Source organism: Aquila chrysaetos, chromosome 1, assembly GCF_900496995.4.
Source record: "Aquila chrysaetos chrysaetos chromosome 1, bAquChr1.4, whole genome shotgun sequence".
Classification (NCBI taxonomy): domain Eukaryota; kingdom Metazoa; phylum Chordata; class Aves; order Accipitriformes; family Accipitridae; genus Aquila; species Aquila chrysaetos.
Window position 1 is genome coordinate 78,580,430 of NC_044004.1, and position 20,577 is coordinate 78,601,006.

General features: G+C 40.3%; 1 protein-coding gene across 1 annotated transcript in view; it reads left to right on the forward strand.

Moving 5' to 3' along the window:
* The window catches only part of TNIP3 (TNFAIP3 interacting protein 3), a 67,403-nt gene that overhangs the window by 23,377 nt on the left and 23,449 nt on the right, over positions 1–20,577 (forward strand). Inside the window, exons 3-7 of the mRNA XM_030020783.1 lie at positions 2,024–2,156; positions 12,827–12,913; positions 14,291–14,380; positions 15,521–15,586; positions 16,875–17,006. Of these exons, the coding sequence (XP_029876643.1) occupies positions 2,024–2,156; positions 12,827–12,913; positions 14,291–14,380; positions 15,521–15,586; positions 16,875–17,006 (508 nt within the window). The remainder of the gene's footprint in view (positions 1–2,023; positions 2,157–12,826; positions 12,914–14,290; positions 14,381–15,520; positions 15,587–16,874; positions 17,007–20,577) is intronic.

Sequence of the window (20,577 nt, forward strand, 5' to 3'; positions counted from 1 at the left end):
GCCTGAGAATTTATTGTCCAGGAAACTTATCACAGAATTGCTTAAAAAAGAAAAAGTGCTACTTGCACTGGTCTATTCAGGATTTTGCAATATTTAGCAAGACAGAAAAGGGCTGGATTTCTTTCGCAAAGTTTTGTTGTTTTCCTTCTGTAGTTTCTTCAGGAGCTGCCATGTAGGGCCTGTGCTGCTGGGGCTCACCTGCCACCCACGCACAGCTGAGGCTTTGAAAACTGCCACGAGCGTTCAGAGCAGCTGCAGCCTGCTGCACCGCCATGAGGTTCATGGAAATGTGCATCAGGAAGGTCTTTCTCTTAATTGACATGGCTTTGAAAGGGAGTTATGGCCAGTTGAAGTGGTCTAACAAAAGACAATACCCTCTTCAGTTGGGTAGTCTGTTTCTTTGAACTGGCACTAGTTGCTATATTGGTTTAAAAAAAAAAAAGGCAAAAAGTTAGTACAAAGAAATATCTTTCTAAAGAGAAGAAAAATCATGTGATGCCTTCTAGTGTTTCAGGACCTTCCAGTGCTAAAAAACTCTGGTCTTGCTTCCTTGTGTAAAGGTCCTATTTCCCTATGCAATAGGGCTAGCTCTCAAAACACATCCAAATATCTTGTTTCTGCCATGAAACTTTTTCTTGGTGCAGGCAGGCTTCATGGCAGCTCTAAAACTGCCATGAAACTCCAGCTTGTCCAACTACTAGGCAGCAAGTCAAAAAAAAGCATCTGAGTTTTACTTGCCCTTATTTGCTACTGTTAGTATTTTATTGTAGTACCTCTGCAAATGATTTTGTATTCATGCTTAATGAAAATACATTTCTGTTATAGTCTCTGTGTTGTAAATATTGAGAATAAAATGAATAATTTTATGCTATCAGCACAAAATTTGCCGCTCTTATTTACTCTTATGATTAGGATAGATGGGTTTGTTTATTGGATAATTTTATCAATTGCCCTTCGAGAGTTTCCTCAGAACCTGCAGCGTGATCCCTGTGGATTGCCTGTCTAAACTGCAGTAAGTATAACTGATAAATTCTTACTGCTTTCAGTTTTTCTGGTAGTTGAAATGAAGAATTTAGTATTTTCTGCCTAAATCAAGAAGTAATCTTGCTATAACAGGTTGGTAATACTTTTGAGCCTTGCAGTTTGCTTTCTGGTCGTGCATTACTTATATTTAGAGTTGGTTTAAGATGATTAGGGGATGAAGGTCTGAGCTTGCAAAAGAGATGAGTATTTCTTGAAAACTTGGGTTGGTCTAGGACTTTCGGGGGTTTGTTTTAATTACGTCTTGGTCCATTCTCTGAAATTCACATTCCACCATTATGGTGTATCAAGTGAATCAACCGTAATTGCTAGTTAGTTCTGCAAATTTGGAGCAAACCCTTAAGTGCATGTGAAGTCCTGTGTGTCCTTAACAGAGAGACTGAAAGAAAAGAATTTTCCCACCAAACAACTATCATTTTAGTGTTCACAACAGAGCAATTTTTACAAGATATGAATGTTTTTAGAAGGAACATGCAGGAAAAAAATAATTGAAAATGCATGTCAGGTATCTGTTACAAAGTGTTACAGAAAACAAAATGTGCCATCAAAAAACTTTGTGAACTGAGCACCTAGTTTTGGAGTTCAAAACCAATTTAACCATTTTGATTGCATTTTTGTTAAAGTTGAATATAAAATTCTTGAAACTGCAGGTGGGTGGCTGGGGTTGAGGGCACATGACAGTCTTCCTATAACCCCCCAAAAGGGTTGACTTGGATTTTGTAGACACAAGGAGGTAAAATGCATAAAGACTGCTTGCTTAAATATTTTAAATGAATTTCGGCCACAAAGTACTTAGAGATTGCTTGTGTGACACAGCTCTAGTGCTCTCTGATTGCGTACCAGGAAGGAAGGTAGCAGGAGCTCGGTGCAGGACTAGCTCTGCTGTCTGTGCTGTCACATTCAGAAGACAGCCGACAAATTTACCTTCTCTGTGCTTCAAGTTTTGGTGTAAAGTTTAATGTTGCTATTTCTTTCTAAGCAGGTGTGAAAGTAAAGAGCTTGATGTGGAAATAAGGAACCTGATAGAGAAGAATAACACTTATCAGTCATGTGAGGACCCTAAACCTATTGCCCAAGAGAGTCCGAACCCTCAGAGAACTTCATGTTCCCTTAAGGTAAATGCAGTCTGCTTTTGCAATGTTTATCTGCCAGGAAAGAACTTTCAGGGGATGTTCCCTGGGTGACTTGATTATGCATGAAACTTTTTGATTTCTAAAATGATGCAATGAACTTGCTACACTTTTTTTTTCTTTTCCTGATATGGCTACTTTCTGTGATGAGGAAGACTGAGTGAGAAGATATGTTTTATAGTGCTTTAAAAGGTCAGCTAAACCCACTGATTATCCAAAGTGCCACCCTCTGCAGCCAGCTATGCCTTTTGGATAACACGGATCCACAAAACTGTATACCCCAAGAGCAGTGACATTTCTTTAGGTTGTTGCGTTTGGTAGTTCTGATTTAACTGAGGCTGAGCAGACGTGTGGGGGACAAAGATCTTTGGGAGTGTCAGAAAGGCTTTTAGATAAATAGGAAGAAAGAAGAAGAAAAACGATGATTCAAATCCACACTCTGTGGTATTACAAACAGAAAATTGTAAGCCACCTGCTAAGATGGTCATCTTTGCTTGCAGTGAAGCAGCAGTTAACAAGCATGACAGAAACTTGTTCTAGGTTTCCTTCTCGGTTTCCCTCCTCTCCCCTGAAATAGCAAGCTGCTTTTTATCGTGCAGTAGGAGGACAAAAGGAAATTTCTGTTTTCTGCAAACTGGGAAAGAGAGGAGTGAGAGGTGTGGAGGAGAGGAGTGATTAAGCCATGAATGCCATCCATCTGCAAGGGATGACACACTTACTTACCTGCCTGTGTGACTCTGCTATGGGGCAGGGGGTGGGGGGAAGGAAACCTCTGAAGGCTGCACCCCAAAGCGTGATGCAGGAAATTGATGCGGAGGTAAAGGAGAGATGACTCTTCTATGAAATCCGAAATTACACATAGTTCCTTTCACATGTAAACCGCCATCATCAAAATGACTCATGACCTTGGGGCATGGAGCTGAGCTGAGCCTGAGGAGATGTCCCAGGGTCAGACTGGTGGGATTAGAAACGGTGAGAGAGAAGCCACAGGGAGGAATGGGGATTCCCGGCCCCAGGGGAGGAATGAACACAGTGAAACAGAAGTCTGCAGAATCAGGTATCATTGAGCTATGAAAGTACAGGGCAGAACAGCAAGCCACAAATGGTCTGTGGAAGCACCTGGTCCCCCCATGTTAGCTTCCCTCCAACAGAAGGAGATGTAGGAAAGGATTTGTGGGTGTGGGGAGGAAAAAGAAAGGATGTGCTCAGCTCAACTGTTACCGTGGAGTGCTTCAGCACTTCACACAGAATACTGTGGCAGTGTTTCATCTGTAGTGCTTTTATGCTTTTTCCATTTATAGCATTTGTTTGCCTGTGAAAGATGTGTGTGTGTGGTTTTCATAGGTTAAAGCAGGAAGGTTTAACTAGAAATATACTGGCTATTTTTTATTTATACTTTTAAGTCAAACAGTTTTTCACTTGGCTGGTTATTGACTTGGACTTCAAGTGAGTGACAGCTTGACAGTTGTGATGATAAGCTCCAACAACCTCAGTATAAGATGCTAGGAGTACGTGTATTGGTTTGTATGTTTTGGAAAAGGAGGTAATATTTTTAACAAACCTACTTTGCTTTCAATAACGAAGGTTATAAAATAGTATTTTTTAAAAAACCCAGAAAATGTTAGTTTGTGAAACTAAATGCTGATTTAGACTTAAAATGAGGGGAAAATTCTATATTTAGGAATTAGGAAAACGTTAATAATGTAACAAAAGTGTACTCTTCCCTATAGTGTTGGTCATTCATCAGGAAGCTATTTGCCAGAACCAGCAAGTAATTTTTATTATGTAACTTTTTTTTTCCTGGAGCGAAGAGTATGAATTGCACGCTGCAAAACGGCATTTCCTTCTGAGCTTAAATTGCTTTTGAGTCTGTTATCTGGAAATGTCTGTAAACAAATTCCCTGTCTCACCAGGATTTTTTTCCATGAAAGTACGTAATATTATTGGGGTTTTAAAGGCAAATATTTGAGAGAGAGAAAACGTAGGTCTGCAGAATAAACTAATTCTCAGCACACCCTTCAGCCTATGATTCCTTTATCTGTAGTACTTTAATTGCAGCTTGTCATGATGCTACGTTCCCCACTCTAGGAGAGGGAAGGGAGGGAGGAGATTGCAGAGAAACATCCTTACAGGCAGGTCACAGCAATTAGAGCCTGTTGGTGTACTCGGGTCCCTGACACCCAGATATGGTTCATTGGTCTAATATAAGGGACTTGAGTGCCTGTGTCCCTATATGTAATTTGTCGAGGTGAGCAAACTGTCTGGTTTTTTTTAAGTGTTAAGATGAAATGAGAGGCGAGATATTAGTGTGGCATCATTATTTTACACTGATTTTTGCTCATCTTAGTTTAATAACATGTGTTTACTTTTGCTAGAGCCATTGACCAAAAAAGGGAAACATACGATGAAATCTTTTACTGATTAGAACAATTGGTAATTTCTAATTCACATCTAGTTATCTATTCCCCCTTTCTTCTATAACATCACTTATTGCTGCCATGTGGAGCAGGAGTGTATGTGAACAAGAAGGATTGCAAACTCCAGTCCTGCAGAGGCCATAGTCTATGAAAATGCCTGTCCTCTAAAGGTGCCTCAGGAAGGAAAGGGTTCCTTGTTCTGTCTTCTACAAAGGGGGAAACTGAAGGCCAAGAGGATCAAGCAATTTGCTATTTTAATATAAGAAATTGAAGAAACATATTTCTTACCACAAAAAAGCAGCTTCCCTTTTCAAATTTAAGTATACAGCTGATTACATTCAACTGGAATAAGCTAGACTAAATATTACGCATCAAAATACAAATATTACTAAAAAGTACTCATGCAGAGTGTTTTCAGTATGTTTAGGGCTTCATCAAGATTTTACACACCAGAAGGATGTTTTCTGGGAGAGGTGAGGGCAGATAAAAGTATCAAATGGGAAGGGAAGAATAGCAACTAAAATAATTAGCAGTGTGTCAACATGAAGTTGACAGAGATAATGTATTTTATGGGATCAATTGGTAAAAAAAAACCAATAAACTTTCGAGCACCTAAACTGTTTTGGGCGTGAAGCAAGAAAGAAAAAAATTTCATTTGAGGGCTATCTGTACTTGCAGCACCTGTGTTGTAAATCTCAAAATAGTCTGTTTGCTACAGTTACAAATTATCATCCAACTATTTTTCCATGAAACTGGGATTTTCATCATCAGGCCTGAGTTTGCAAATGCTTAGGTACTTGAGTAGCCATGCCCTTATGGTTAGTCTCATTAGCAGTGGTGGAAAACAGTGGATAAAGAAGCCTGTGCTGTTTTACTTACTTTGAAACCATATCTTGCTCTAATTTTATCTGGTTCCCACATATTAAGGCACACATTTGCATCTGCACATATTTTTCTGTCAGAGCGAGTACCGAACCGAACAGCACAAAAGGTTGAGGCTGACATACATACTTAAGGGAAAATCCCTTTCTACCACACTTCTCTGGGTGAAGCACGTGGACCAAGTTTAGACAGGAAGAGGTAGATTCTTCTGCTTAAAAGCTGATTTTATTCTTCAACTAAAATATCTCAGTTTTTACCATTTCACCATGTGCACCAGAATGGGAAAAGGGGTTGCAATGGATATTGCAGCTAGTACTGCTGGCGTAACAGCAGCTTCAGGAATAAAGCCAAAAGCAAAGCTCGAGCAAAATGTAAGCAAATAAAAGGGTCCCCAGAAGCCACCAAATTTTATCCCAAGTAATCTGAGTAAATCTAGCTTCTACAATTCTGCAACTGAACCGTACAATAAATAAAAAAAAACTTAACAAAAAACCCCAACAAACCTCACAGCAGATACCTGATCGGCTAGGAAGAAGAAAAAAAAAAAAAGATGATTTTACTATTTTGTCATCATCAAGGAAAGATTCACTTCTACTTGAATCAAGCATTTTAATGGTTCTTGGTTTCGCTGCAGTTACTGAACAGATGAAATTTTCAGAAGTGACGAGTGGCTTTCATTATCTTAATTTGAGAGTGTCTATTTTGTAATACTGTAACAGAAGCCTTTCCCAGAATAAAGATCCAGCACTGTGAAAATGAGAAGTTTTATCTTCTTGTGCTGCTGATGCTTGTGAGAGGATTCAGTGTTGGCCGCAGCTCCAAGGCTTTGATTTTTCTCCCATTGCAGGCTTCCCAAAGATGACCAAAAGGCTTTTACACTCAGAAAGGTTAGGTCTTCGTAGAATACAAACTAAAATAATTCTTGTTTTTAAACAGGAAAAAAAACCCCAAACTCAAAGCTGCTACTAATAGAAATTATAGAATATCATAGAAATAGAATAGAAACTAATAAAAGGCTTCTAAGCAGTTCAGCCACCTTTGCCCTTGCAGATGGGATTGTATGGTGCCACTTACGAGTTAATTCACTGAATTTCTGAGGGGCAGCAAATCCTTCCTGGTCCCATTTGCTTCCTGGGAAGCTTTTTTCATACCTGGTAGCTGACTGGCTTATTCCTGTTTCTCAAGGCAGTCTCTCTACAGGAGCTCCCAGCTCCCTGCCAGGCATTCCTGGCAGCCACACTCCAAAGTATCTGAAACTTTCTTCCCTGAGTGTGCTCAAACTGATTGCCATAAAAGAGGATGTTTAGCTCTTCACCCCATCTTCAAAGTAATACAAGACAGCTGTGGACAAAAATGAAAGTTAAAACAGGTACTATCTGTCATAATGACCACAGCTGCTTGAGGAGTTTTGAAAAACATATGGCCAATTCTCTTCTGTCATCATTGCCTGTAGCATGAACAAAAATCATAAATGCCAAGGATAATGCTTCATAGGCTAAGTATGTGAGTATGAATGGGGAGAAAAAAAGGAGTGTGAAGAGTGGGAGAAAGTTGGGTAAAGGTTGTACTAAGAATTCATGCTGATTAAGAGAATTTAAATTTTTTAAATTATGATTCACAGACATTACAGGAGGTTTCAGACTATTAGTCAAACTTGCAGGTGCAGGTTTGCTTGCTATAATATTTTTTTAATACGTTTAATCATGTTTTGATCAGTCACTGTAATAAGAGATAGAGCAGTGGAAGCCAAGGAACAGAAGGGCTCATGTGGACATTAAGGAAGCATTTTTATAATACACACAAAAGAGAAGTTATCAACCGCTCTTCTAGGAGGAGCCAGATCTGACCAGCTCTCCAAAGACAGAGTGATCATTCTTGTTGTATTAACTTCATTTTCTTAAGCTAGCGAACTTCACTTGCTCATCTGGAGAGGAGACCCTGCTCCGTTTCTCTCCTTTGTTTTCCATGTTTACTCCAACTGTGCTCAAACATAAAGAAAAGTTTATTTATATTCAGTGGTGGTTCATGCTACAATTCCATGTCACAGCCCAGCAGGAGGAGTAATGACGTTTTGTTTCTTTGTTCAGGACAGATAGAGGGAACGTGTGAAGGAAGTGACTTTCTGGTGAGAGAGAGTGGAAGGAGAAGTAAGGGATGAGAAACAGATGAAAAGAGCATGTGAGTTAGTTACGCTCTTGCTCTAAAACGTGTGATGGACTGCAGCTAGATAAAGGCCTGTATGTCTGTGTATTTTAGGGAGGCTATAAAAAGTCCACTGCAGACTATGATGTGTTTTTACACGTGTTTATGGAGAAGTCAGAGGCAGTTATACTGTAAGAGGTTGCCCAGTTTGTATTTTTCTACTCAGACTATTCCCAACAGTCTGTTTTCTCATGGTTTGTTTTTTTTTTTTTTTAGTGTAACCAGTAAATGCCATGACATTGACTTGTTCATTTAAAGAGGAAGAGTTGAAATAATCAGGGAAATTAAGGTTCATGCAAGCATTACATTGGGATTTATGAAACTCGCTGACCAGTTTGTCACTGCTGTTACATCACATTTAGCAAGTCTTGATTTTGCATGTTAGTGGCTAAAGTAGGTATGATTTCACCACAGTAAAATCTGATTTTTAGTTATCTGTGTCAAGAGAGTGACTAGATTTTCCCCACAAGCCCTTTACTGCAGTGTTAGAGATGGTGCTAATTTGCATGGCAGTGTCCAGCGTGTATGTAGTCAGGGGTACTGCCCATGTCTGAAGTGCCATTTCAGTCCATGGCTGCAAGAATGGCTCAGGCAGCTCCTGGGGAGCACTTGCCTTCGTTAGCACCGATGGACGTCCTCTCAGCACACCACACGGCTGACATTGTTCCCACTGTGCAGAACAGGCACACTTGGTTTCTCCTCGGGTATCTTCTCTGCTTTTCTGTAGACATTTACCAAACAGTGCAACACCTAACAAACACGCAGTGCCTTGCCTTTGGACAACACTGCTAAGCCTGTGTTTTCCTCTAAAATTTACTTTCCTGGTGCTTTGTGCAGACCTGTTTGCACTTTGCAGACACCCTCTTCAGCTGTCATTTTTGCTTTCTGTGAAGCTTCCTGACCTTCCTGTGACTGTGTAGCACTAGGACGAATCTTCCTCTAGAATCTTTAACAGATCTGGTTATGTTTTGCCGGCGGGAAAATTTTAACAGCTTTTTTGAAAGTTTGCTTGGATCTGTAAACGGTTTTTTAGGTTTGTGACAGCATTTACAGTCTGGTCTTCAACTAGGATTCTCCAAGCCATTTAAAGCTGCATATTTGATTCAATAGCTTCAAACCAAGTATAAATGCCTTAAAAATATTTTTCTTTTTTTGACCTCTGAAGTCAGATAGTTATCAAAAAAAGTCCTTCTTTCAAGGATTTTTGTAGATCTCAGATTTCCGACGTGCTGTTGTGCAACTAAGTTGTTCTTCATTGTGTAGCAGTAGACTGATAAACAAATGCAGTGTCGTTATCTCCACAATACCAAAGAAAATAAACGTTGTCATCTCCTTGTCTGTCTTTTCAGTGCTATTAACTGTTTTTACAGAGACAGACAACAATTTTGCTTCAACCCCTCCCAGCTTTTGCTGGAAGAATACCACCACCTCTGAAGAGTTTGAGCTTTTGTTCCCTACTCATTGGCATTTCTTCTATTCATATAGATTTCAGACATTCTCTTCTATTTCCAATACCCCGTACTGTTCTTATGTGGCAATCAGTACAGAAAAGCGCTTGTGAGGGAGGGAATAAGGAACCTATCTCCCACCAAGGTGCTCGCACAGCTGAACAGCACCATTGTTCTTGAACAGCACATTGTTGCCCTTCAGATGCATTTCCTATAAAGTTTTTTAAAAGGCATTTGACTTTAGGCACTCTGCAAAGGAACTTCAGTGTTATCTGTATGAATGCTAAGCTTGCCTATCTAGGCACTGAAGAGCACTTAATGTCATTTCTATTCTGTCATATTTTGTGTAAAATTCTTGTAGTGCAGAGCAATAGCTAAGGTGGAGCAAGAAAATTTGGCACTGTTTTTCATGTGTATATGTAGGGTAGAAGGCCAGTAACAAAGCTAAGAGCTTCCACACAGGCATGCCTAGCTTGGAGCTTGTTGATTGTTAGCAGGGAGCAATATGTCTTTCAAACAAGATGTTAATGTTATGTGAAAGATTTGCCCAATAAATGAGGCCAGTATAAACTGCATTCACTGACAGTGCCAAAATGCATGCAAACAACAGCTATTTCAGCAAACAGCAAAACTTGACTCAAAACACTCATGTATAGCCCTAGTGTGGGAAAGGACAACGGCTGTTGCTGCTCAGTCACTGTGGTAGGCTCACAGAGTGAAAATGAACAAATGCGGGTCATTTTGTCGTGGAAGGGGTGGGGAGACATGGAGATGCTGTTGCTGTTCTAGCCTGTACTCTTCGAGCAGCTTCACCTTTCCCCCCAGGTCTCCCCAACTCTCTCACAGCATCATGGGGGGCACGCGGAGAAAGCGGAAAGGAACAGTGTTGCAACTAGTTAAAATCCCTATAAATGGCACCTTCAAATCCTCCAGTGCAAGAAAGAATCATTCACTTTCAGTTGTTAATACAGTCATTAAGATATCACAACAAAGAACTTGCTGTCCTAAAGTCCACCTAGCTTTTCAGGAAACTACTCAGCTTTCCAGGAAACTGTTTTGAACTAAATAACAGTAAGAACTGTGTGCACTCCAGTGTCTTAGCCTCATCCTCTCTTCAAAGTAATTTGAGCACTAATATCTTTCAAGTAGAAGCTGTGATTCACAAGTAGGGCTGTGCCCTGTTTTTGCTTTTCTGTCCCTGCTGCAGGGACTGCTCAGCAACTCACGTAGCACATCGCACCGCGCTGTTGTGAGGAAATCGGAAACTGGGGCTGGTTTACCTTAGCAGGCCAGACCATAAAATGCAGCTGTTGAACCTAAGCTTTCTCCCAAAGCTTAGCTGCTGCTGGAACGGAGATGGGACTGCTGAGCATGGGAGCCTGGATAAGGGAGGGTGTCTGTGCTTGAGAATCATTGCCCTTGGGAGCAGATGTGCAACGTGGAAGTTTTCTGATTGTATTTTTATGAATCAGCTGCTCAGTGTTGGTACTTTATAGACAGAGACAGACTCTGTTTCCGTGAGTTTATAATCTATAGGACTGTAGCTGGCCAGCGCAAGGTAGCGGGACGTTGTGAGAAGATGATAGCTAATTGCTATTCATGTCATTTGTGTTTAGTTACAGTACCCTCTCCTTCAGCAGCTGACTCTTGACTTTTCATGTTCCCTAACTTTAGTACAGTCAGAACACAAAATTATGCAGTGACAGCCTGTTAATGGATGCTGCAGATGCAGCTGTGACAGACAGACGGACAGACCGTGGGTGAAAGGAGACATCATCATTCTCTGATCTGACACTAACATCTGGATGACCTTTAGCATTCAGTTGGTCCGTTTCACTATGTGTATAATAGGATTATTGCCTGCTTCTGCAAAGAGCTTTGAAGTCATTAGGTGTAAACTTTGATTTGACACAAACTTTTAATAATATTGTAATACTTGGTCTCATTTTTAAAATGCGTGGTGCTTGCTCTTCCTTCTCCATTATGGGGATTTTACAGTTTAACTATTACTGTGTTCTTTCAGGTAGCACAGTATGTTTATTCATTTTTAGAAGTTGGCCTTCTTGCATGTCTGTTTCCCGGAGGATGGCCTTCCTGTTTCACTCACCTTGCTTTGGTGGTACAGAGGTTTACTTTGGTTTATTGCCTGACAGTTACTGGCTCATATTTCTTACAATATATTAGTCACTATAGAAATGTCAAGAAATGCAATTGTGGAAATTGCTGTTGTGTTATCAGCCAGTAGTTCTTCCTTCTTTAAACCAGTGCTGTACCTGAGAGGGATATGGTCAAGGGTTAGTTTTGGTATAGGTACAGATGAATTTTTTTTTTTTTTTTTTTATGGGTGGGATGACACCTAAGTAGAATCTAAAATGTCTTTATTAAAATAACATTTTTTTTTTTAATTTCTCTCTTTATACCCCATGAGTTTTCCAACCCCTCCATAAACCAGAAAAAAATAAAAAGAACGTCAGGGTAGGGAGTATATATTTCTATATGCAATATTATAAAACAGTAGCTTTCTTCCAAACTGGGTTTTGTATATTGCAAAAGAGGAGTTGCTTAGTCACACATTATGAACCAGAGATCTGGAATGTGGCTGTTAAATTCCAGCATTTCACAGGATTACCTTACTTTGTCTAATTCCTTTTTGGAAATTGAAAGAGCTCACGCAGATTTATATTATTTTATGTAAAATTTCACAGGCTAGCTTTCATTCCATTCCTTGAAAAGGAAGTAAGCAACCTCTGCCCCCACTGAAAAAGCCTTAGACCCAGGGATCTTTCCTCAATAAGGAAAATCATTTTTCTTTCATGCTTCCTTCTGAAATCCATCATTATTCACAATTCCAAGGCTGAAGATGACAATACTTTGCACTTTTCTATTTTGTCCTGACTTTGTATGTGAAGTCTGTGGAAGCCTTTTCTTTGTTAAACTTTCTTGTGAATTTAACTTGGTAAGGCTAACCTCTTTTTCCAAATGGGAAACTAAGACACAAGTTTGAAGTGTTGGGTACATTGAGTAGTCAAGTGAAGACTTGAGTAGCTTGAAGCTAGATCCATGCTTAGGTAAGGTAAGTACTAGAACTGCAAATACGACGTCCATATAACAACACCTAGCATTCGTCATCTTTGTGCAGCTTTTCTTCAGGGAAAATAAATCAATTTTCCAGCTACGGTTTTCCCCTAAACATCTTGGAGTTTGTATGGGTGTGCTCTTCCCCGTAGCTGTTAACAGACTTCAGTATTAGTCCTTTGTAAGCATGACTCACTAGTTTTTCTGTCATGATAGTTCACACTGTCCTAGTGTCACTTAATCCTTGTCATACTTGTGTAAGTCCTTTTTTACAACTGGAAGCAGGGATAGAAAACCCTGTTCTCTTATTTACTGAAAAAACTTGCCCTTCCTTCCCTTACACATGCAACTTCCTCTCTTGGAGTTAACTGGCCAGTCGATTGCGATTTACATGCACACTAAGCAAAGTGCTGCCTTGCCCGGCATATTAGTCATATGCAGTGTGCTTCAACCCTTCTGGAAAGCCCCGGCCAGGAAGGAGGAAAAGGTTAAAATCAAAATTCCACCACTTATTTCTGAACCTCAGCTGCCTCCACAGGCAGCACTTGCATATCTTCTGGGTCTTAATGCAATTCTCCTGCTCCTGTAGCCAACATAAAATACCTGTTTCATTGCTCTTCTTCTTCCAAAGACCTGTAGTGAAACAAATGCTCAAGGCCGTCTTGGATGCGCGTGGGCAGGTGTGAGTGACATGGAAGCCCCAGCAGACCCACTAGAAGTAAGTGACTGTTTTGGCTGTCCTCTGAAGTGCTGTCTGATGAACAGAAGTGGCTTGAGCTGGTGTAGGTATCATGCATGTCACTTTGTAGATTGACAGTTATGGGCTCAGTTTTGTTTTCCAGGAGATTTATCTGAATTATTTATGCTGTTTAAGAGTAGAAGGAAATGTTAGAAATATTTTTGGATACAGCATTCTTGGAAAGAAAACCTTCCCTAGTGGTTTTTCCCCCCCCCCCCTAGAAGTATCTGGTCATTTTAATTTACCATTGACTGTCAGGTGATTGCTTCAGATACTTGAAGTTAAACATGTCAATGAACTTCTACAGGAAGAGGGATTAAGTGTTTTCTGGCATGGAAGTCAAGTGCTCCACATTAGAGCTCAGCAGGACTGGCCATGGAGCAAATACATGGTCAGGATTTTTGCCTGTGAAAAGACACACCAAAACTGTTCTTTGATCTTCTTCATTGGTATTTGGCATTAAATTCTGTACCTGAAGAAAATAAATGTATTTCAGGAGATTTAAGACCTCAGAAGTGCTTGTACTTTTATTCTAGTTTCTCATATATTGGTTGAGAATTTAGGGAGGGAAAAAAAAATAAAAATCCCTGACCAGGTATCTGAACATAATATGTTTTATCTTTATGAGTATGTATCTTTTTTCCAGTACAGTTCTCCTGATATATATCTCTATATATCTCTAATAGATCACATGTTTATTTTCGTGACAATCCATAGAAACTTCTTGGAAATTATGATCTGTGACATTCCCATTATAAAAATGAGGGTTTAGCTGCTGTTGTCCTGCATGGGCAAAACTCCACACTTTAAAAAATGGAACAATTGCAGACTGATTTCCTAATTTCTCCAAATAGCCTATTCATTTTCTGTATTCCTTGTTTTGAACCCATTGTGCTGAAGCTTATTGCCTTGGGCCTGCAAACACTTACCAGCAGCAATACTACTAATTATTCTATTTCTTGTAAATGAAGGTAATTACTTATGTCCACTTCAACTTATGCTCAACTTTTGTGGCTTGTACTACTTGTTTGTATTACCATCTGTAAGATAATTAAAATGCTATTTTGTGTTCTATGTCTCAGATGGTACAAATAGACATGATTTTGTTTATTTCAGTGTCCATTTGCACAACGCTTCAATTAAAACATAGACTAAGCAGTGTTAAAGCAGATGTACACTTCAGAATCTGCTGTCAGCAGGTGCAAAGGTACTGAAATACAAATGCAGTGTAAGAAAGCGTTGCTGTTTCAGTTTCTTTACCTGCGCATGGCAGGGTGGATGGGAGTTTTATATGATAATCTTGACTTGAAGAGAGGATACTGAAAGCATTCATTTTTGAACATTTCTGTCTTCCAGTCAAGGCATGTATTACTGACCAAAAAGAAGAATATATCAGCCAATTCTCCAGAACAACAGATCCTCTCACTGGAAAGACAGAGACGAGAGGTAATCATAAGTTTACCCTTAACTTTTACAGATATAACCTTTAAGACAGACATTGCAGTATCAATAATATGCCCGGGGCAGGAAATCACTGAGTGTGTTATCACTGTTACTTACACTGTGTTTATGCTGCAGTTGCTTTTACCTGCCAGTCCATCAAGGCCTATGTTTTCCTGTGGGAATCTCATCCCGCGCTCGTGCAAGACAATTTCTATGTGGACACTTTCTGCTTTGCATTTCTTCACAGCCCAAAGTGTGAAAGCACTTAAAATTATATTTAAACTAGTTCCTATAGTCCTACTTCTCTCTGCCAAGCTAGGCAGAGTTATATTTGGAAAACTGTTCCTTAGAACAAATGATGACTTATTGTAACGCGGCTATGAATCTAGAGGAGCAGAGATTTATATGGTACAAAGGGCAAGTTTTCTTAATGATCACTACTGTAAAGGCCAAGGAACCACTATGAGTAGTAGCCAGTGTTGTCTTGGTCACTGGTAGCAGCAAACTGGAAGCCATTCTTTTGCTGAGCATCCTAAAGTGTGACCCTGTATCCTGCAAAGCAAAATGCTTCAGAGGGACCTATTTGGCTTTCTCCAATAAAAACATACGCACGCTGACTTCACTCCTACCACTTACATATGTGGTGTTAGCTGATCTTCCCATCCTGCATGTGTACGCTTGCTCGGTTTAGTGGTACTGAGAAACGCAAGTGGGGTTTGAACCCAGTAGTAATTGCAGTCAATAAGAGTCTTCAATTCACTTGTTTGAAGTCAGAGACCTTCTGATTGGAAATATGTTTATGGAACTTAAAGCAAACTAACAAGAAAGTCCGTGGCCGTTTAGGAGTTGCAGCTTGGGATTTGTATGGTGTCACAAATGATTCACCTGTAGCTTATTGTGTATTTGCATGTTTCCTGAATTTTACTTCTTGAACGTTCATGTACTTTAACTGAAATACCAAAGCACTGGCAGATGGGCTGTAAAGCTTGCCAAACCTTTAACTTGCTTTTCCTGAAATGAACTGGCCAGATAATGAGGAGGTTGTGAACACTCATTGCTGGAGGGTTAGAATGCCAGTCTATTTTTTATTTATTGACAATGTTGAAATAAGAGTTATTTACTGTGACTTCCTGATAATTACAGCTGCTGGAGGTGAACAAACAATGGGATCATCAATTTAGAAGTATGAAACAGCTTTATGAAAAACAGGTAACAATGTTGACTACTTCTGTTGGATTATGTGTGCTACCTGCTGATAGTTAAGTCTGTGCTTAAACACCAATGAGCCATAGCTATAGTAAATATCTTAGGGGGGAAAGGCATCATGTTTACTTTGTCTTTAGCTCACAAATTAAAAAAGCTTCATCACATAGAAGTAAAGCTAATGTGTGTACAATCTTCAGTAGGACAAAATAGCTAGAGAAGCAGGGCGTCTCTCAAATAGTAGGAACGAGGGTGGACATGACAGCAGAGATCTTCATGCCCTCCACAAAGTAATAAAAATTGCTCATACTTCAGAGCACAATTAACTGAAAATTAGCCTGCAGTGCCTGGTGTGCCCAGCCACTGATCTGCACCATTACATGTATGTCGGTTCTTGTCCCATCTCTTGTGGCTGGCTTGTGAAACCTGGAAGCTCACTGGGGCTCCCTGTAATGGGGGAGCTCTTAGGTAAGTCCTCCATGAATGCTGCCTTCCTTAAGCAGAGATACTTTCTTGCTTTTAAGAAACTGCTCTGTACAATATCTCTTCATTTAAAAAAAAATTGTAAATAAATCCTTTTTATGTCTTTTTTTTTTTTTTTTTTTTGTTAAGATCCCATTGGCATAGCTTTCATTCCTTGCTTGTGGCTGTGTGGCATCTTTGCTGCAGACATTATAGTCAGCTGCCTAGTGAAGGTGGCTGCTTACAATTATTCCCAAAACCAAGTTGGTTCATTGACTGACACTTCTCATCTCCTGTTTCCTTCTATGAAAAGGAAGTTTGCAGAGTGACCTCATGTGCTTATCAGGAAAATTTTTTCTCTAATATTTTCCAGCAAGCTTTTCTGAGATCTGGATCATTTCTTTGATTTATTTCTTTTTTCTTTCCCCAAAGAGAAGAGGAATTTAAATGGCTCTTCCTCATTTAATATGGCACCGTTTTATGCCTCTGGCTAGATCATTTGGATGTGCACCACTGCAGAGGGAGTCCGAGTTGCAAAAGGAAAAAAAAAAAAGCACATTAGCTGTCCTTTGGCAGCAAAACAGTACGAGACCCAACTGGGTTAACACCAACAGAGAATTTGCCCAGGGTCATTAAGAGTCTTCACTGCAGACAGAGCAGTAGAGCTTGGAAGTGGGGAGGGGAAAGTCAGTGGCTGGGGACTTTACATGCAACCAGATCCATTCCTTTACAGTGATCTGCTGAGAGCTGAAAGGATTTGAAGGCACCTTCGAGGTGCTGTGCCTTTCAGGATCCCCAGTCAGGCCACCATGGTCTGTCACTTGCTTTTCAGCTGGCAGAAATGAAAGCAAAACTGGATGTGTCGGAGAGGAAAATCAGTGAGCTGGAGGAAGAGAGACATCGACAGCATCCAGAAGCTGAGAGGTTCCGAGCCCTGGGCAGAGAAAGGCCGTTGCAGGAAACGGTAGGAGGATGCACTCTGTTACTCTGTTTGTGCTCAGTGTTGAATGCTATCTTGCCTTTCCTCTTTCTCTTCTCATGAGTGGCGGAGCGTGGGTTGTCACACAGCTGTAGATGAGATTGTTGTGTTGAGTGGTTTTCAATGTTGTATCTACGGCAGTGGCTGATCTTCTGTCTAATGAGAGAACTATGTATAGAGAGCGAGCCATTTCAATAGAAATTGGCAGAGGGCACAGCAGTAGTGTGCGTGGGGGAGTAAAGAGCAGATTGATACAAATACTGCAGAGATTTCCTTCCTCACTGTTCAGTTCAGGGTGAATTTCTTTGTGAACGAAAATGCTACAGTGATTTCAAATGGAGTAGGAATATCATTGCAGACATTGCACAAAGCACTTGGCAAGAAATACCTGAAGGAATGAATTCAGCTCCAGGCACCCACATTTTGGTATTGACAATATAGGCTTTTATACGTGTGCTAGCTATCTCAGCTCCCTGTAAGTATTAGCAATGGTATCAGTGCAGTTATTAGGGCTGAAAGTGCCTGGGCTGATCAGCTGCTCTACAGTGGCGTTCACCTCACCCTGAGAGTGGTTGAGCACCTCTCTCAGGACTCCTTTGGCACTGGCTTTTGTGTAGCATTCGCATCTAAAGTTAGACCCCTAAGCTGAATTACTACAACAGTAAAACCACCAACCTGAGTGATCAGCATATATATGCCCAACGTATACTTAAAACTTTGTGCCCCGTTTTACAAGCACCACTCTGTGGTACTTCCTATTCTTATTCTGCTTCGTGGTATCACACACTTCATAACCTCTTGTAAGAGTTTCTGACTGGTGCCCTGATGGCTGAAGTTGGGCTTCGCTATTCACTTCATAACCTGAAACAAACCTGAAAACAAGCGGCAATCGCATCACTTCCAGGCTCAGATAAGATGTAAGTTAGCTGCTGCAGGAAAAGAAATGCAAAGACCTTAGCTTTTATCTTCATAAGCAGAACATTCATCTTACTTGCTTATCAATTACAGTATGGTCTTAGCTAAGCACGTGCTTGATTTCCAACCAATAGGACCGTTCTCATGTTTTGAAGCAAACTATGTTGCTATGTACTTGCTGAATCACTGCCTATATTTGCTCCGAGTGTGGATTTAATGCGAGACAATCCATCTTTCTGTTCATGTTACTATGGTTTTTACTGCCTGCCCTTTAATATATGATAGCTGTGAAAAATAGCCTGAGCTACCTTTTTGAAAAGGTAAGGATGAGCAGTACACTCTCCCAACTTTTTTACTACATACATGAATAATGGACTAAATGACAATATTATCCAAAAATCTCTTAGGGGACAGGTTAACCTGCATGGAACTTTAGCCTTAGATCAGCAATTTCTTTACAAATTATATACTCAGCCAGTAAGTGCTTCTATTCACTCTGAATTTCTTTACTTTTTGGACGTCATGCAGGGATGCAGGGCATCTAAACCTTTGCAGAGGTAGCTGCTAAAAGTAGAGATTTTTGAATGAGCAACAAGGATTGTAACACCCGTGTCAGCAGCTGTGCCAGCTCAAATTATCCTATGCTGAGCACAGGGCAGGATGAAGAAAAAGCAGTGCCAGGGCATGATTCAGAAAAATGCATAAAGATAATGTTCAGCTTGAAAGCACGTGAGCAGGCTCGTTGCTTTAAAGTTCAGCAGATGCGGAAGAGGCCCAGGCTGACAGATCTACCAAGATTAGGTTTTTAGAGCTTTATGTTCGGGTTTTTTTTCTACAGCAACTAACATTCTTCATACCTGCATTTCTTTTTATATATATATATATATATGTGTGTGTGTGTGTGTCTGTCTTTTTTTTTTTTTTTCTTTTCTTCAAAGGTAACAACCCTTTCTTTTTTAAATGTTTTACTTACCCCTGCTGTAGCCATGGAGCTGGGATGGGCTATACAGGGCAATTGCCAGAGCAAAGTAATAAGATGTTTGTTCTCTACTTGCTTATCTAGTCCAGCAGCCTGAAAGTACCTTTTAAATTTGTTTACTCACAGTGGCAGTTCTCTGGGTGCTCTGCTGAGCCATTTAGGAAAACCAGCAGCACCTAACAACCCTGAGACAGATTATATGCTGCTGCTGTCTTACAGAGCTGTCTTATTTTTTTTTTTCAAATGCACCTGGAGGTATGGCTCTCACAGAATGATAAAGTTGTGAACTTTATCTGTCCCCATGTCCTCCATGGCCCACAGAGGAAAACTGTTTTGGAGATTTAATTTTTTTGTTTTGTTCTCTCTGGGCATGACTATGTACCCACAGACAAGAATCAACAAGAGCAACCTAGTCATTAGAAAGTCTAGGTGCCATAACACCTAAGATTCAGTGTCGAATATGAAGCAATAAGAGGTAAGAACTGAGATGGTTCAAAAACCTGAACAAACTGGAAATCTTTAGTTATAGACAGCCATCTTCCTGGAGGTGTCAGCCTCCGAGAAGGAGGATATGTGCTAGGAGCTAGGAAAAGAGGATGGCAAAGATGAAGAGAAGGGCATAGCTAAAAGCCTATTTGGATTTTAGTGGTTTGTTTTTCTTTAATATCTTAAAACATACATGCACATGCTAGCTTGAGTTACCTCCTGGGTGAGTTCCTATACTTAATGCAGAGATACGCTACTAATCTTGCCCGGTTTTCAGAGAAAGTGAAATGTTCCAACTAACTTAGAACAAAGGAAAATAAAGCTACCTCATGTGTAAGCAACAGTTTCTCAAGAGTGTTTTTCACTGGCTCAACTAGCACATGGTGATGCACTTCTCATGAGCCCGAACTGTAAATGCCTGGTAGCTGGCTGCACAGAGGTATGCCTGCTGCACAGAAGAAAAAGCATTCATACGGTGTCCTGTGCATGTGATTGTTGGATCTCATTTTTTTTAATCACATAAAGCCGCTGCAGAAGAATATTTGAAATACTTTTGTAGAACAGGCCATTCTGTTTCATATGTCTAAACAGCTTTGGTCTAAGTCTGGCAAAAGCAGGCTAGTGAGGAAAACATTATCCAGCGAGAGAAGCTTACACAATGCCATTTGCTTCAGGGTCTGATTCAGATCTTAGCTTCCTTCACTGTAAATTGAAAATAGTCACGCTGAAAGTGGTAGAAGAGAATCAAACTTAGTTTGGCAAATCTGTCCTAGTAATTCTTGTAATATCATCTTGAAAGACTAGTGTGTAAATCCTGTTGCAAGTAGAGACCTCTTCCTGGTAGTTTGCTGGGGTGGCAACAGTGTAGGCACATGCACTAGAAGGGTCAAGCTCAAGCCAAAACCAACTGTGATGGGGTCAAAGAAAGTGGATTTTTAAGCCTTGGTTGGTAGCTTGGTAATTCTTGAGAGAGACTGAAGCAGGTCTCAGCCTGCATGTAGTGGAAAAAGCCCTCAGACTATGTGATACTGAGATCTGGTTTTGTCTTTAATGTTGTATGACACTGGGAACAGCTGGGATTCCACCAGCATTTAGCCCTGGCCTTACACTGTGAGTACATAAGAGTAATGCAGGTTTGGGATAATCATCTGTACAGTACTGATCTGCTTGGCCTGC